Here is a 19,044-nt window from a genome sequence, read left to right on the forward strand (position 1 = left end):
GTAATTAGGTAAATAACATTCGATCTGGCTTTTTATGTAAGTAACATATAATTGTTAATGTTTTGGGCACATGCACCGGTCCTTTGCATATTGTTAATGTTTTGGGCACATGCACCTTCTTTTGCATGTAAGAGCCAGATCGAATGTTATTTACCCATTTACCTTTATTTATTTACTTACTTCCTACAGACACAAGTAGAGTGCATGGCTGAGAGAATAAAACTGAATAAAAAAAAAAACAAAGCTAATCTTTACAAGTATCATAAATTACAACGGCTGTTACAGACTGGAATCAAATGTATGTTTTTATTCTAAAATAGTAAGAATATGAGCAGCTCACTTCTCAAAACAGACTCATCCAGGATCGAACCTGTGAAGCTTTGATTAACAGCTTCAGTTGATACCATTTCACCACCGAAGCCGTCGTAGCAAATGTGTGTCAATGTTGCACCCTAAGGCAGGTTGTTTTTCTGCAGTTATATTTTTGAATGGAACCGCACTTGTTTTGTTATATTTGTATCTTTTGTGAAAGTGTTTCTTTGATATTTGGAATTCAGGCTTCACACATTATACACTTCATGTCTACATTTTGTCAATTATTACTAAAACATGAAAAACGTTTCTGTTTTAACGATGTGTTTACATAGATCGTTGTAGACACGGAACACACATGAAATGCAAGTGTTCCAAATAACGATATAATATTTATAAAAGGTGTCATTTTGTTTGACTTCTCACTCTATACAACTCTAAGCAACTGACACACAGGTAAACAGACTTGAGCTGAGAAAACTGTGCGGGGTGGGGGGATGTGATAGCAGGCTGCTCGCTGTTTGTTGCTTATCAACACATTTAAAGGACAAAAGACGCTGACGGAGAGGTGCGAAGCGTTTTAAGTGGGACGGATCTATGAGTTTTTTCGTAGGCTCTGGTAATTCTAGTGTTAAAAAGCACAGTGAATGCATCAGTTTTAAAAAAATAAAAAGTCATTTGTTGAGCTGTCCAATAGATATATATCTGTTGTCACATTGTTATGTACATCATCCATGCCAGTTTTCACTCCTATCAGCTAAGAAGAGAAAAAAATGAGGGTACTGTGGCCATGTAATCACAAAAATTAAATAACTAAAAATATTAAGAAAACTTGCCTGGTCTGATGAATATAAGGTAATATGGTAGTCAGGCATACTTTGGTGTAAACAACATGGATTCAACCTATGTAACGATACAGGCTGGTCATGGTTGTGAAACAGTGCAGGGAATGTTTTCTTGGCGAACAATAAGAGTCTTAACTTAAATGAAGGACATCACCTACCCAAACATTGTGTACGTTACTTTATAGACACAGCCTACCCTTTTTCAAATGGATACTTTCATAGTAATCATTAGATGACTGAATTAATGAAAAGAAAATTAATGAAGGACATAAAATGTTATGATTTTGATTGTTGAAATACAGGATCAAGGTAAACTTTAAAAACCAGAGATGAAGGTAAAAAGTTCAGGTAGAAAATGAGCTACAAAATGTGCACAGGTCCAAAACAAAAGATACAAGATACCAGAGCACGAGAAGCTAGAAGTGCACTTAGTGACAAAATACAGAATTGTGAAAAGAACTGAAGTCCAATGAAGTTAGACAAACTTTGTTTTACAGCATAGTAACTAAAGCAACCAGGCTACTGGAAACAGAAGGTATGGCAAGAGACTAGATAAATATGGCAAACATGGTCAAAGCATGTTGTAAATAATAAATGTCAGCAGTATCTAAGGTTAAGTGTCAATCACAGAACACCACCCAATAAAACCAGAACTTATGAAGAATATACCTGCAATGATTCACTTCCTACCACCAAGAGAGAAAGGAAGAGAGTAACTGAAGTCTTCATCATGTATTGATAATTATTTGTAACAGACATGTTTGTCAGCATTCTTAGTCCTGCTAGCTGAAGCTCTGAGCTCAAAGGAGCAGTCTCTATGATATCCAAAGTTTCCTTTACATACACCTACAATATCAACAGCAGACAATTAAACACCATAATTAAAATATCATACAGTACATTAAATTTAATACATACTGTATATACAAAACTATCAGTCTAAAAGTGTGAATGCCCTATACTATTTGCCACAATAGAGGAGTTCAGAAAATTGGCTGTACGGGATAACTGAGGTATTTAATAATACTGTTTGCTTTTTAAGGCAACATTCATTATACAGTATATGTCCAGGACAGAAGGGAGCTGTTTATCAGTAATTGTCTTTGCTGCCTTCACATTATTTGTAGTTACCAATATTTTGTGGTCCTGAGCTGATCAGGTACCACGCCAGAATGTAATACAGGTTGGACACAACCATGCACCTGTAGAAATTAATGAGATTAGGTATAGACATCCTCTCTTGCCTCAAATGAATAATAACACCAATAGCAAAATAATTTCAAAAACAAACATGAAGTAGATAAGAACACTACAAATTTAAAGCTTTATTTAAAGCTTTATTTTTGCCCTCTACTACTGACATGTTCAATTGTTTGCACTGACTAACCTTACATTTCTAAACCGTTTTAAGTCTAAATAGAATCATCCAATCATGTGATGCTTACTTATATTGAAAGACGCTGGCTGTTGCACTTTCCTAATTTTGTAAAATGTTTCAATACATACTGACAGAGATTTTTATGTATGCATTTGTTAATTATAAATATTCACTACAACCTCACATACCACATTCAGGCAAATTTATCTTTTAAATCTAAAATGACTGAACGATTTAGAAAAGGGTGAATGACAGGCTTGTATGCATTTTCAGTATCTAGAACATATTCAAATAATTTCCATCCACTTAAAATTTTAATTCTCTTAATAAATATAATACTTCTTTTGTAAATCCATTTAAAACTGAAGTGTAAAAAATGTAAACTTGTAAAGAACCTTAGATTTACCTTTAATAACTCTTGGTTTTTCACATTCATACTTAGGTTACTCAGGGCATTCAAAGTCTGAACTTTGATGTCGGAATCATGATCTGATAGCAAGCCTGCAATGATATGAAGACCACCCATTTCACGAATATAGTCCTGTAAGTAAAATCAGAAACCTATATTAAAATAAGGAATAAAACACTTCTAACAAGTTTTATTGCTGATTATTATTTCAAACATCTGAAATCTCTTAAAAAATTACCATTCATTTGAAAGAAATACCACACATTGAACAAAATATAAGATACAATGTAGTCAGATACAGCAAACAGTCTTGTTTCTTTTAACTGAAAGTTATATATCTTTTAAGGGATTTATATACATACTCGCTTTTTTTCGCCCACCCCCGGGTTTGGTTTAGCAGATATACAATTTAAAGAGATTGTTATTTTCATGGGAATTGTTACATATGCATTATTTTCACTTTTACTTTAAAACTTTTGTGAAAACAATACTTGTCCTTGATTTCCAGCTCCAGGCGTGGTTAAATCTCTTTTGTGGCACTCATTTCAAAGACAGGCAGCTGTCCTTTTGCCATACTCTCACATTGCTGCTTACACTGTGAAGGGAGGGTGGCTGAATGCACACTAAGGAGTTGCTGTTGGATCATCTGCTGGCCAATCTCTTTCATCTAGCGAGTCTTTTAAGTGTCTTCCAAGAAGATCACAAATTTCTGTTTGTGGCACTTTGTGTCGATCATTTCAAAGACATTTATTAGCTGTACAAGTAATTTACATGACAAAACTTACCAAATTTTTTGAAATTCAATTTACATAAAACATATAGAAAAAATATGAAAACATTCAATATTTTTATTTAATAGCAATTGCATTTGTGCTGAAGTATAGATTTTCTTTTTGCTTTTTTAAGTTTAAATATTAACTTGTGGTTATTTAATATACATGTTTTATATGTTCTGATTTACTTGTCTGTTTATAGGTTTACAACAACTACATTTCATTATACAGAAATAATAGGTTAAAATAATGTAGGATTATTTACATGAGATGCAGCTTTTAAATAAATAAAACAAGTAAACAAGAATGTACAGCTCATAATGTAAAAGTTAACATTGTGATTGATATTGCACTTGACATGACGCATTGCAAGTGCAAATTCTTTACTGCAATGACTACAGATTGTTTGAGTGTTATGCTTAGCTAAAATAACTATTGCTTGCTTGTAATGCAATCTAAAATAAATGATAAGGACTTTCCATAGTTAGTATGACTTTATAATCATTTTTGTATTTAGCTATATATATATACTAGCAAAATAAACGCGCTTCGCAGCAGTGAATTACTGCATTCAAATTTTTATTAAGAAGAAAATTAAACCTTTTTAAACTGTGGGACAATATACCAATAATTATTTGTTAAGGATCTCTTTATATACCACATTGTGAGTTCGGCCCTCCGGTTGTAATATGACCAAGCTGTGCGCTGAGCTTACTCTTGAGCATGTAACTTACAGTTGGCCATGTGAACAGTAATCTTGTCTCAAATCTCACAGCTTGGATTGCTGCTGTCATAATCGGTTTGAGTTTCATGGTTTGTTTCAATTACGACAGTATTTGCAGGATTTGTTGTGTTGAAGTGACATTTGGCATCTGTCAAGCGTTGTAAGCACACAACCGGTTTCTTCGATAAAATCACATCCATCTTTTGAGAGTTTAAACATTCATAAACATCAAATTGTCCACTACTGAAATCGTCACCTGTGAATCTAAGATGTTTAAGAGGCATTGGCGGTTGTCGAAAGGTGTAAAATATTTGGCCATTTCGGTACACTTGAAAGCGACAACCGAACAATTCAGCGGCAGCCATCAACTCACATGCAGAACCATAGGTGAAGGGCTTAAGCATTTCACTCTTCTAGTGCTCCTGTGTAGTATAATTATCTCCTGTACCGTTATCAGTCCACACCTTGAACCTGTCCCAGTCATTCAATACGTAAGACAGAATGTTCTTCCGGATATCAAGAGTGAGCCTGATATGGCCGTGCAATATGTAACAAAGAGAATGGAAAAGGTAGGTGGTATCTCCGGGCATGGAAACCACTCGGTAAGTGACAGTTCTTTGATCGATAGAATTTCTTGAAGATGGGCCCATAAGTAACAAAGACTGTTGAAAAGTTCAATATGGCGGCCGACAGTGGCATCATACTACCGAAATAAGTATGTACATTGGTTTCAGTTAGTGGAGGGAAGCTGCCTACCAAATTTCGAGAAGATGGGGCCATAAATAAGAAAGTTCAACATGGCGGATGTTGTTGACCGTTATGACCGTTACGCGTAGAATTTCGAAATGAAACCTGCTTAACTTTTGTAAGTAAGCTGTAAGGAATGGGCCTGCCAAATTTCAGCCTTCTACCTACACGGGAAGTCTGAAAATTGGTGACGTTGGAAAATTCAATATGGCGGCCGACAATGGCGCCATACCACGAAATAAGTACGTACATCGGTTTTGGCTAGCGCCGGGAAGCCGCCTACCAAATTTCGTGAAGATGGGGCCATAAATAAGAAAGTTCAACATGGCGGACGTTTTTGACCGTTATGACCGTTACGTGTAGAATTTCGAAATGAAACCTGCTTAACTTTTGTAAGTAAGCTGTAAGGAATGAGCCTGCCAAATTTCAGCCTTCTACCTACACGGGAACTTGGAGAATTAGTGATAAGTCAGTCAGTGAGTGAGTGAGTCAGTCAGTGAGGGCTTTGCCTTTTATTAGTATAGATATATATATATATATATAGATATATAGATATAGATAGAGATATCTATATATCTATATATATATATATATATATATATATATATATATATATATAGATATATAGATATAGATATAGATATATATATATAGATATAGATATAGATAGATAGATGTGACAACACTCATATCAATGACAAAACAATTACATTAACAATCATCTTACGTTATTTTTAAAATGTTTCCTTTTCTTTTTCATTACTTCTTTAACACACTACTTCTCCTCTGTGAAGCGCGGGTATTCTGCTAGTACTTTATACTAGCAAAATACCCGCACTTCGCAGCGGAGAAGTAGTGTGTTAAAGAAGTTATGAAAAAGAAAACATTTTAAAAATAACATAACATGATTGTCAATGTAATTGTTTTGTCACTGTTATGAGTGTTGCTGTCATCAAGGATTTGATTATCATTATTTCTTTCAATCAGGTTCGTGTTTGGAGGACGTGTTGTGTTCCAAGTTACATTCCGTGTATGTCAACTGTTGTAAAGATAGAGGTTTAATTCATTAAACTGTTCACTATCCAAATCGCTACTCGTGAATCTAAGATGTTTAACAGGCATTCCCGGTATTAACTTGTGGATTTGCCTGCAAATATTTAGCAACAGCGTCTGTATGAACTTGTGGATTTGCCTGTGGGTATTTAGCGGCAGCGTCTCTATTAAGTTGTGGATTTGCCTGCGAGTATTTAGCGACAGCATGTCTATGAACTTGTGGATTTTTCTGTGAGTATTTGGCAGCAGCGTCACAAAGTTGTTTTCGTCTAGAGTTATTGGCAGTTCTCCAAAGGTGTAAAATTTTTGGCCATTTCAGTACACTTGAAAGCGACAACCGAACAATTCAGAGGTAGCCATCAACTCACATGCAGAAGCATAGGTGAAGGGCTTAAGTATTTCACTCTTATAGTGCCCCTGTGTAGTATAATTATCTCCTGTACCATCATCAGTCCACACCTTGAACCTGTCCCAGTCATTCAATACATAAGACACAATGTTCCTCCGGATATCAAGATTGAGCCTGATATGGCCGTGCAATATGTAACACGGAGAATGGAAAAGGCAGGCTGCATCTCCGGGCATGGAAACCACACGGTAAGTGACAGTTCTTTGATCGATGGTAATCACCTCAACAGACATGTTAATGCGGGTACGGTTGGAATGATAAAGGAAATGGGTACCTACAGAATAACTATAATCGTAATAAATGAACAATAAAACAGCGGAGAAGCCGTGGATTAAATAAAAAGGCTGCAGTTATCAGCAGGGAGACGTGAATACCTTGGCGAACCAAGGAAGGGAATGAAGAGACCGGAGCGAAGGACGGCCTTATATGGGCAGGCAGTCAATTACGTGGGAGGCGTGGGGATGGGGGACACAACGCTGCAAGGAAATGGGTACCTGAACAGTAAACTAAGTCTAAAATACCTATACAATATCTATAATCGTAATAAATGAACGATAAAACCGCTTTTTTTCGGCAGTTACTGACTGTAATATTTGGAATAACTGTAAATATGTTTTGAGAATCACTAGTGATTCCAAATTAACCTTATATGAATGAGAGTGTGGGTGCCCTGTAGTGGACTGAGACAGGCTTTCGGTCTATATATATATATATATATATATATATATATAGTGAGAACATCTTCTGCTGAAACCTTGTTGGGATTGAATCATTTAATTTTTATCAAACACTCTTGGGTTCATATACTGTGTCATGTGAAAATGTAAGCATACTCCATGAAATACTTTTTCTTTTTTAACATATGTGGACATATCAAGATTTGATCTTCATTTAATTAGTACCTATAGGGTGATATAATATAGCAAACAGTATGCCACATTTACATTATACAGTCCTTTATATAATATAAATGAACATAAATGCAAACTTTGTATATGGAAAAATGTATGTACATCCCTACATTTATCACTACCTCAAATACCTGAAATTAAAATCAGGTGTTCCAGATTAAGTGGAAATGATAAGAGTCTCTTTACAGAGGATCATGGTGGAACTGGTCTTAATTAAACCTCAGATATTTAGTTTGTTTTGCTCTTTGTTGTTTAAGTTTGTGTTATCAACATGCCTAGATTGAAAGAGTTCTGTGAGTCCTTCTGTTGCTTAAGAGTCTGGGAAGGCATTTAAAAACATCTCCAAACAATTGGAAATCAAATACTCCACTGACTAGAAGATCATCTACATGTGGAGAAGATTTCAAACAATTGCCAGCTTGTCCAAGCCAGACTGTCCCAGCATATTCTGCCCATGGAGCAGAATACATGATACTGCAATAAGTCTCTAATGACCTCAGACTCACATGAACTACAGGAAGCTCTTGACACTTATTCAAGTCAAAGTGTAGGTGTCTACCATTAGAAAGACGTTGCACAAAGAAGATCTACATGGAAAGTGTGCTAGGAATTCTTTGCTTTTCAGAAAACCTCAGGGCAAGACTAAAGTTGGCCAATGAGCACTTACACAAAACCCAGGCCTTCTGGAACAATGGACTCTGGACAGGCAAGTTTGTTATTTGGCCACAGTACCAGAAGTCATATCTGGCAAAAACCAAAAACAGCATTTGATCAGAAGAACCTGATAACAACTGTAAAGCAAGTTGTTGGAAATGTTATGGTTTAGAGCTGATTTTCTGCATCAGGGTCTAGGCAGCCCACCACCATATAACTCACCTGAGGGTTCCTTGAAGAAAATGTGAAACCATACGTCAGAAGACTGAAGCTCAGTCTGAAGTTTGCAGTATGATAGTGGCTCTAAACATACCAGTGAATCCTCCAAGGAATGGCGTAAAAGAAAGAAATGGAGGTTTCTGGAATGGCCAAGTCAAACCCTGGATCTGAATCCATTTGAAATGGTGTGGGGGGATTTGAAATGGGCTGTAAATGCAAGACAGCACTTAAACCTCACATAGCGGGAAGAACTCTTCATGGAGGAGTGTAAAAAACCTTCTTACAACTGAATGCAAGAGGGACTGGTAGACAGTTAGAGCAAACAGTTACATGAGGTGGTTTCATTCAAAAGGGGCAAAATTATTACTTGTTATTTGGCGGATTCCTTTTATCCAAGGTCACTTACAACATAAGAGATATAATTGGTTAAATTTATTTGTTTTTACAATTGGAGCACAGGCAAGTGAAATGACTTGCTCATGGTCACACAGAGCCAGTAGCAGGATCTGAACTCACAACCTCTGTGATTGAAGTCCGGAGTCCTAACCACTACGCCACATTGCTTGCCTTCCAATACCAGCTAGCTTACTTTTGCCACAGTCAGAAGCGGCAGATCTGTTTTTCATTAATGAAATTATTAGGGGGCTTTACCCCCTACTTGCTTCGCTCGCCATCCCCTGTGTTTGGTTTTCCAGATACACACTTTTAAGATTTTTTTTTTCTTTGAATTGTTAGTTTCACTTTTATTTCAGAACTTCTGTAAAAACAATATTTGGAATATTTTGAGTCCCAATATGCTGAATCTTTTAAATGAGGTCAGTGAGACATGTGTTTAATGACTTTGTACCATAATTCAGGATAGGATTCTCTGTTTGGAATTTCAGCACAGACAAAACAATCTACATCATCAGCAGTTAATAATTTTTTTTGCAAAGTAACCAATAAATGCATGTGAGGTAAACCCTGTTTTTGAAATTCTCTCACTTAAACTTCCAAGCCTTACAATATTTACATACTTCTGACATATCACCTATGTCCATATATTCGATCTTTACTCGCCTTTTCGTTATTTCTCCGAGTAATAATTTCTCTTTGTTTGCGCTAATGCAATGTTTACTTTCTTTGTTTTGACACTGTCGTTTTTTTCTGCTTTCATATTCTGTGTTTTGCTCTGCATGTGTTTCGCGCCTACATTTTTTTTGAGTCTTTTGAATTCCAGTTTTCATTATCTCTAACCTGCTCTGCATGTGTTTTGCCCACTTGTTTTTTAACCTCTTTAGGACGTTTTCCTTTGTTTTCTACTCTGTCATTTATTTCTGACCTCGCTTTGTCCTGTCCTGGTCCGTGGTGATTATTTTCCTTTTTTTGCATAATAATTTCTGTTTGTTTGCGCTACTGCAATCTTTACTTTCTTTTTTTATACTTTCTAATTTTCCTACTTTTCTCCACGTGTATCACGCCGTTTTTTTTTGAGCCTTTCAAATTCCACTGGATTCATAATCTCTAACCTGCTCTGCATGTGTATAGTGGCAATGTTTGTGAACATCTTTATGAAGTTCTACTTTGTCTTTTACTCTCTGTCTTTTAATTCTGAGCCCGATTGGACACGCTTTTTTTCAATTCCACTTGTTCCTGGCTATTACTTTCCTTATTTTCTGAATTTGCACCTAGATTATTCTTTTTCGCTCTTTTTTCTCTCCAGTGCTTTTGAGTCTCTTTTCTCCGCGCTGCTTTCTTCTTCCGCTTAGTCTTCGACGTTTCATTTATAACATATTGTCCTTATACGCTTTATATCCAGTGAGAGCCCTGGATCTGTGTGTGCTCAAAGAATTTATACGACTTGAGTGTTTTGCTGCCCATGGTCTTATTTGATATTGGTTCTAAGTAGGATGTGTCTTGCAAGAATTTCATGTTCTACGTCCCCATAACAAGTGAAATCTTGTTATGTTCATATATATTCTAAAAAAGGAAAACAACATTCCATGGGGTGTGCTTACACTTTCACTTGAGTGTAATTACTCTGGGGTCATGATTAATGATTAATCTATTATGATAACCCACACAAGGAAGTTGTATCTTCCTCAATTAGAAGAGCCCCAACTCATCTACTATATCACAACATAAAAAGAATGTTATATTTTACTTAAAATTATGAATAATTTAAATTCAATTCATAAAGAACCATCCAAACCGTTCTTAAAAATCCTGAATGCATTTATTAATGCTTTTCACAATGAACTGTTGAAATGTAGATATTTTGTGTGTTTATTACTTCACATTAGAACTTTCTTTCTCTGCTTTTTAGATGGATAGGGGAAGAAGCGTCTGATCTGAACTAATCTGAATAATGCTATATACTGATCAGCCACAACATTAAAACCACCTTCCTAATACTCTGTAGGTCCTCCTTGTGCCACCAAAACAGCTATCTAAGCATGGAATCTACAAGACCTCTGAAGGGGTAGCAGTAGATCCTTTAAGTCCAGTAAGCTGTGAGGTGGGCCTTGTTTTTGCAGCACATCCAACAGAAACCGGTGGAATTTAGAGGCCAAGTCAACACCTTGAACTCTTTGTCATGCTCCTCAAAGCATTCCTGAACAATTTTTGCAGTGCAGCAGGGTGCCCTATCCTAACTGAAAGAAGCCACAGCCATCAGGAAATACAGTTGCCATGAAGGAGTGTATGTGGTCTGCAACAATCTTTAGTTAGGTGATATGTGTCAAAATAAATGCCAGGACCCAAGGTTTCCCAGCAGAACTTTCTCCAGAGCTTCACACCTTCTCCTCCAGCTGGCCTTCTTCCATTAGTGCATCCTACTAAAATTTCTTCCCCAGGTAAATGACGCACATACACCAAGCTGTTCACATGACCTGAAAGAAAACATGATCGGTCAGACCTAGCCACCTTCTTCCATTGCACCATGGTCCAATTCACGTGTGCGATGCAAGCACTTTAGGTGGTGGATAGGGAGCCAGCACAGTCACTCTGACTGATCAGCAGCAACTTAGCCTCATATGCACCAAGCTTCGATGCACTGTGTATTCTGATGCTTTTTTTTCATGACCAGAATGAAGCTGTTTAGGAATTTGTGCTAGTAGCAGTGGGATTGAACCAGATGGGCTAACCTTTACTCCCGATTTGCATCAGTGAGCCTTGGATGGCTATGATACTGTCACTTTTGGTAAGTAATAACCACTGCACAGTGGACATACCCCATTAGACCTGCCATTTTTGAGATGCTCTGACCAAGTCATCTAGCTGTCACAATTTGGCCCTTGTCAGAGTTACTCAGATCCTTTCACTTGCCCATTTTTCCTGTTTCCAATACATCACCATCAAGAACTGACTGTTTACTTGCCTCCTAATATGACCAACACCTTGACAGGTGCTTTTGTAACAAGAGAATCAATGTTATTTATTTCACCTGTCAATGGTATAATATAAGTGGTCAATGGTTGTAATGTTGTGGCTGATTGGTGTCTTACTTGTAAATTAATTTATGCACTTTCATGGAATACTTACAAATGACAAAATTAAAAAGAAATAAATTAAAAAATAAACATAAAACAACTAAGTATGAGATAAAACTACATCATTTTGGATATTCATGAGTTTGCTGTTTAACAGAATCATAATCTAAAGGCACATGTTTATAAAAAATACAAGCTTCTAAACATAAACAGACACATTGCTGTTATAATCACTGACCTGATTAACAGAGAAAGCTGCACTGTTTCCCAAAGTCACTAATGCCTTTTTCCTACTAGATGGGTCCAAACTGGTTTGAAGCAAAAGTATCAGCATTTTTAGATGCTCTGGTTCCAGGTTGCTTGCTGACTGAGAAGTAAATACATCTGTAAAAATGCAGTGTTGTTATTGAGAAGAACGGACAATAATACATCATCTTATATGCTAAAAAATAAGCTGACACCTGTGTAGTGCTAAAAATTATTAGTGACAGAAAGTTAGTATATATTTTGTTGCTATGTTCTCAATGGAAAAGTGATATATTTAAGCAAACTGGGAGACCTTGGCTAATTGCATACATAAAGAAGTGTTCAATAAGTGAATAAAAAGGTCCATGTATGCTGTAAGCAAGCACTTGCAAAAAAAAAAAAATTAATAATAAGCACCTGATAAAACTGTAAAGCTAAAAATATTAGATACTGTGCAACTCATTTTTAAATGTGCTGTGCACATTAATTCTACTCTATTTCTTGCATTGCATTAATACATTCATTATACACAACAGTCCTCAAACTCTTTTTTGCACCCTTTCTCCAGGAGACTGCTTTCTAGCATTTTTTTTTTCTTACACTGCATTATTTGCTTTATAATTTAACAAGCCAGAGAACTCTAAATTACAGACTCCCAGAATGAGGTGACCAGTTAAGCGAATCAGCCATGAATAAAACATAATTAGCCAGCCAGATAAATAACTTCATTGACAGAATTGTCATGTGCACATTTGTAAATTCTTCTGCCATAATATAAGTGTTCTATTACGCCAGAAAATATTGTCCTACAGCAAAAGAAAGTGAATGTTAATTGTACCAGGACTGTTTTCCTGCTATGATGTAATCTGTACACATTTTTGGAGGACAGGTTTGTATTGTGAAGGAAAAAAAAAGTTGCTAAAGACAGAAGAATACACAACCTTTTAATATGGTGTGTTCTATATCGGTTTCCTTTTGAAATTATGTGCAGTTGTCTTTAAAAATACCAGAAACTGCTTGCTTTCTTAAGTATGTTCCCCTAAGTTCCACATGTACTGAATATATTTCATTGTTAATTACTCTGTTAGTGTCTCTGTGAAAAATTATGACCAAATTAGAAGTGAATAAAGAAAGAAAAAAAGACATTTCCACCTGGGGTCAACACATGTCTACAGCTTGATCAATGACTGGTTAAAATTCTTGCCCATGGTCACAAAGTTTGACAATGTCAGGCGCCACTCCATTAAGGCACACAAAAGGACACAGAAAATCATCTTCATCTTGGTCCAATTTAAAGAAACCTGAACAAATAACTCGCGCATCTTTTGTGATATGCAAGGCTATACCTGAAATTGGGGTAAAGTAGCACAGTTTACAAACACATGACTTTTTAAACAGTATTTACTATGTGTTAATAATCAACATTATTAAAAGAAGAAAAATTACCTGCAAATGTCACATGCAAATTAACAAAATTGCACTTAGTCAAGTTATTTTCTACCATAATTTGATTGTTAGAGGCCTGCAATTCTTAAATGCAAACATTATATAACCATGATAATTTTGATCCATTAAATGTATTATTTCTAACTCCGTGGAGTCCTGGGGCATTTGCCAGCGTACAAAAAACTTGTATGAAAATATTTTGTGTTATCGATGTTCTGATACTAGGACTTGAGCACACAGGTTTAGAAAATTGATGGACTAAATGTACAGTTATCAAACATTCAACACTTAAACACCTCTGTGCGTTATTTTCGTTGAAATCACGCTGCAGCTTGAGAAGTAACATACAACTGCAAGGGTTAAGGGACGGGTGCCGTTATCTCAACTACACTTAAACCCACGCGTCCACCGAGTGGTTGTCTAAACAGTAGACCACTGCACTAAAATAACAATTACCATGTGACTCGTCGCTAGGAATTACAGACAACCCCGACACTTTATCCAGCAAACCTCTTTCCTGCCGTGCAGCTTCAACAGAACGCCCATCCTGTAATGACTTTCTTAGACAAGAATTGCAGAAAGCCAGTTTGTACAGTCCGTAAGAAACGCCTGCTCCGGCCAGCACAGCCAAAGCCACTTTCGAACTTGAGAGTTTCCAAATACCACCGCTGTTTTCACCCATTGTTGTCTATAGGATGTCCTTTGTTTTATAAAATGGAATTGTAAATATTACGATTAAAGAGTATCTGTCAATTCCCACTCCATCCTTTTACTGGCAGCAACTCTTTTCGCGGATGCGCGGCATGACAAGTCTTTACTGCGGCAGAACTGGACGACTACAATCTTTTCCGGAGTTTGCTTGAACTTTTACCCACCCCCCCAGAGGCGCAAGTCGAGTCAATACTATCCACTTGCATTGGCGCGGATGCAGACAGTCCAGACTGAGGTCATAAAGGAGAAAAAGAACAAAAGCCTGTAAAATACGGAAATGGTATTTATCCATCTTCCAAACCCATTGTAGATTTTGTAAATAAGTTGCAGGATTAAATATACATAAAGACATGGAATATGTAAAGGAAATTGTGGGGACTGTAGCACTTATTAAACACATCGGACGTCTTGACGGGATGGTGTAAATTATTTTTTTAACGTTTTCCGGTACCTGCTACTGGGCATTAAACAATGACCATTTTCAAAGCACCCCGTACCTTCTTTGTGTGACTTTATGCTTAGTAAAGGCAAGCTGAAAACACTTTGTTACTAAAACCAATCCAAGAAATTTACCTTAACCCAAAAAGTCAGACTTTTCAGAAATAAGGAATTTGGTAGAATGTTGACATATCTGTTAATATAGCTGTCTCCGACCTCTTGGGCTCTTATTTTAGTTCTTAGAGAAGGTTATTTGCAACTGCAAATTTTGGGTAGAAATGTTCACTGGAGGTTTATTCTGCCCTAGTGCTGTTTGCAGTCATGGCTAGCACTTATGGCCCTAAACTGGTGAAATGAGAACCTTCTCCAAAATTGCATCCTAGTCTATTGTAGCATTGCATCATGTACCAACTTAGTTTAGGCCAATTTACTGTTGCCAGTCGACAACAAAGGATGGAACAGCAGTTGATAATACTGCTTCATGGATCAGGGGATCCGTGTTTCATTCCCACACAATTGAACCCAAGCTGTATTGTGCATAATTTTGAGCAAACTTATGCACACACCCACACTCAAGTCATAACAGACCCTGATTTTTCAGATTAAAGTAATGTATGCCTTTGGGATGTGGGAGGAAAACCCATGCAGACACAGAAGAACATGTAAACTTCCCCCAGACATGTCCCTGGAAGGCAGCATTAAAATTTCATACACTGTAATCCAAAACACTTAGAATTCTTGAAAAAAGGTAATCATACAAGCTCAGTTCATTGTCACTTAATTCTTAGCTCAAGTAGCCTTGTTGAAGAAAAAATATCCCTCTATTTTCAATTGTCATTCAGTGAGACCAGATGAAAATGCAGAGCAATTCCTTATTTGCACATTGATATGTAGAAATGTCTCGGCCCATGTAGTGAGCAGTCAAGAGAACATTTCATTCCCTTTTATACTTTCCCATTACCACTACCTTATCTAATACATCACATCATCTGACTCTTAATATGCAGAATTCTATCATCTTAGCCAATCAACTACAGCCACTAGTAGATTTGTATACATGTTGATTCTTCCATTATTCTAAATACCACTTCGTTAATAGTGGTCTCCAACAGGTTTTCCCATTGATTTTATCACTGCTTCACAATAGGGTTGTTTGGGCTTTCTCACTAGTTTAAACTAAAGCACGCATTTTAATACTTTGAATATTTGACAAAACTATTGTTTATTACGTACTCCTACCTCATGAAATAAATCATTACATTTGTTATGAACACCTCAAAATTAGGGTGGCTTATGCTAATTCAGACTTTTTTTTGGTTAATATCCTAACTTGACCACTCAGTACACACAAACACTTTTTATCAGGTTCAGGTTCAGTAGAAGACACAATCAGAGAAGAAATGTAGAATAATTATGAAGATATCAGTTGTTATAAGACTTGGTGCTTACTGCAGTGTGCTAGTCTCTCACTGCATAGTCAAACCACTAATTGTAAAATGCTCATACACCCAGAGGCAATTTTAAAAACTCTGGGGTCTATGCAAAAAAAACTCCATGGCCCCCCCCCTCCCCAAATCACTCTGCTCTGAGTCTCAACATGGTAAAAAGTCTAAATGAATAAGATCAACAGGAAGAATTTAATAAACACAAATCCTTTATTTTAAATTTATAAAAAACATCTCTATTATAAAAAAAAATCTTGGGAGGGAGAGGAGGGAGACAAGACGTGATCTTCTTGGAAGACACTTTGACGTCACGTGAGACAAGGCAGTGAGACAAAAGGAAAGCTGCTGTACAGACTTTTAAATGATCGACGTGCAGCACAACAAGCAGTACACACAGCTCACCAGCAGCAGCAGTAAGACAGCAGCTGATCTGACCGCATCTCCTTAGCGTGCGTTCAAGTTTACAACACGAGCAGTGTTACATGTCCCGCAAGAAAGAGGCTTAACCACGCCTGGGGCTGGAAATAAAGGACAAAGAGTAGATCACAAAGGATTCATTAATGTTGGTGTGGTATACATGCATAGCAGGTTAGAGATAATAGAAGTACGAAAATTCAAAAGTCTCAAAAAAAGGATAGGATCACATTAGTGCAAACAAATGGAAATTATTACTCAGTGAAATAACAGAATAGCGAAAATAGATCGAATATATTGTTCAGATTTAAACTTTAAGTCGGAGACTTGTAGATCGTCTAATTCGTGTTGCCAGGGAGACGGAGACTTTTAACATGAGATTCTTTCAAGTCACGCCCTACTTACAATAATTTTCAAACGAGACCACGGTCATCTAACCTCTCAGTGTGAATGCTTTTGTCAGACACACTTCCTGTGCTCTCAGCTCTTATAAATTTTAACAGTACAATAATTTTATACATTCTAGATGACATAATAAGTCCAAACACAGAATCAAAATTCAATGCGATCTTGAAGAAACGTTAATTCCAAATATTGTTTTTACAAAAGTTTTGAAGTAAAAGTGAAAATAATACATATGTAACAATTCTCATGAAAATAACAATCTCTTTAAATTGTATATCCGGTCAACCAAGCCTGGGGGTGGGCTAGCGAAGCGAGTGGGGGGCGGAACCCCCTAGTCATATAAATAAAACACAACAAATGCAACATTTTTACAGAAAATAGAAAAGCAATAATAATGAAGTAGATTTTAAAAATCTAAATTAGTGAGAAAGTTAAATAAATTAAAATAAATAATGCACATGGTGATTAAAAACATATGCAAACTGGATATCTTAATATTTAAATGATAAAGTAAAAGTCCAAATAATATAATGTTTATTTTTAAATTGCAATAATTTTTATTTTTAAATTGCACTAAAGATATTACCCTAACTTTCAAAATCACTGTTTGCAGGCTTTGGCTAAAGCACATGCAGCCACTGTGTCCCTCCTGGTTCAAAGACCTTTGACCACTGCACTGTATTAAAAGTAGTGCTTGTGCTGGAAGCCTCTAATGACACATGGTTAAAGATGAAAAAGTTCTCTTTCCTGAGGTAACAGTGATAAGAAGAGTCAGGACTTGCTGAGAGACTAAATTTTGATTTACTAAACCCCCATCTCACTCTTACCCATTCACCCTGTGGCTGCACTGGTACTGCTGTTTTTGACCATGCACTGAAACTGAATCAGTAATGGCCGAACTGTCTAAACAAGCTTGGTCAATCCAATTTTTCCTTCTAGACCTGTATCCCGCTCCATGCTTTATGAAATCGGCTTTGGTTACATTTAGTGTTACTAAAAAAGTAATGTTCATCACATACTGTACACTCTTGCATTTGGGCCCATTTACTGGGGTTTCCAATTATGTCTTTGTAGTGTGTAGATACTATACTATGCCTCAAAGTTTTGGGTCCTGAACGTTTGTTGTTACAATGAGTGCCTATCTAAAGGGAACACATTCGGGGGCCATCTCCCATTTCGGGGCCCTAGACAATTGCCTGTCCTGTCATAACACCTCTGAATACACCCTTCTCAATAAAAATGGATCTCACCTTGTCACTTTTAGTATCTTTCTCTTATGCTCCAACACCAAGAACTGTCACTTTGTGCCTGGTGGTGAAAATGTCTGAGGTTGACTTTGCCCTAATTTTATCCAGGGGTGTTGCCAGCATTAGCACTTATTAGGGTCTTGGCTCCAACTTGATTTTGAAAATGGGGAGGCATTTGATTTTTGTGGGTCCAAGAGTTGAGGGGTTTGGGGTTGGGTGTCCCTAGTGGGTTTCTGTGTGAATCATTTATGCATTTCAGAACAAAGCAAGAGAAGAAGAGGGGGTTGGTTATCGAAAATCAGGGGCTGGACTTCTGCGATAATAGAAAGGGGGGGGAGTGCTGTGCTGATGATCCAGGGCAGAAAGCTTGAGATTAAGGGCTAAACTCCTGGAATCTGCTCCCCTTGCCACCCCTAACTCTGATGTCACTGATTCCATCACATCAGAGTTTGGTAGTCATCAGTCTTCAGAAGTAAAGGTTCTCCCATGGGGTACTGGTTTGCTTGGTTTTCAGATAACTTTCTTGTTACTGTTTCTAAAGTTATTTAATGCCCTGGAATATGCTTAAAAAAAAAAAAAAAAAACTAAGATACTGATGGTACATTCTGCAGGTCTGTTTCATCTTTTAGAAGTTTTTCATTTTTGCATTTTGCTTGCTTTCCACCAAGGTGGCTCAGGATTATATCTTTTTTGTTGCTTATTCTTGCAGCCCAGGACACATGTACTTGCCACTAATATCTACTGCTCAGTTTACAGGTTTACAGAGTCATTAATGTCAAGGGTTCAGA

At 36.8% G+C, this 19,044-nt stretch overlaps 1 protein-coding gene across 2 annotated transcripts in view; it reads right to left on the reverse strand.

Annotated features, from left to right (window-relative positions):
- armc10 (armadillo repeat containing 10) overlaps positions 1-14,442 on the reverse strand; it is a 32,901-nt gene extending 18,459 nt beyond the window's left edge. Inside the window, exons 1-4 of one of the 2 annotated variants that reach the window (XM_039761021.1) lie at positions 14,107-14,442; positions 12,143-12,288; positions 2,942-3,076; positions 1,827-2,003 (exon numbers count right to left, since the gene is read on the reverse strand). In XM_039761021.1, the coding sequence (XP_039616955.1) occupies positions 1,827-2,003; positions 2,942-3,076; positions 12,143-12,288; positions 14,107-14,278 (630 nt within the window). In that variant the 5' untranslated portion in view covers positions 14,279-14,442. Of the gene's footprint in view, positions 1-1,826; positions 2,004-2,941; positions 3,077-12,142; positions 12,289-14,052 lie in introns of both variants that reach the window. The other variant, XM_039761020.1, reaches the window with a different exon arrangement.
- Between the last annotated feature and the right edge of the window lie 4,602 nt (positions 14,443-19,044).

The sequence above is a fragment of the Polypterus senegalus genome, chromosome 8 (genome assembly GCF_016835505.1).
Source record: "Polypterus senegalus isolate Bchr_013 chromosome 8, ASM1683550v1, whole genome shotgun sequence".
Classification (NCBI taxonomy): Eukaryota; Metazoa; Chordata; class Cladistia; order Polypteriformes; family Polypteridae; genus Polypterus; species Polypterus senegalus.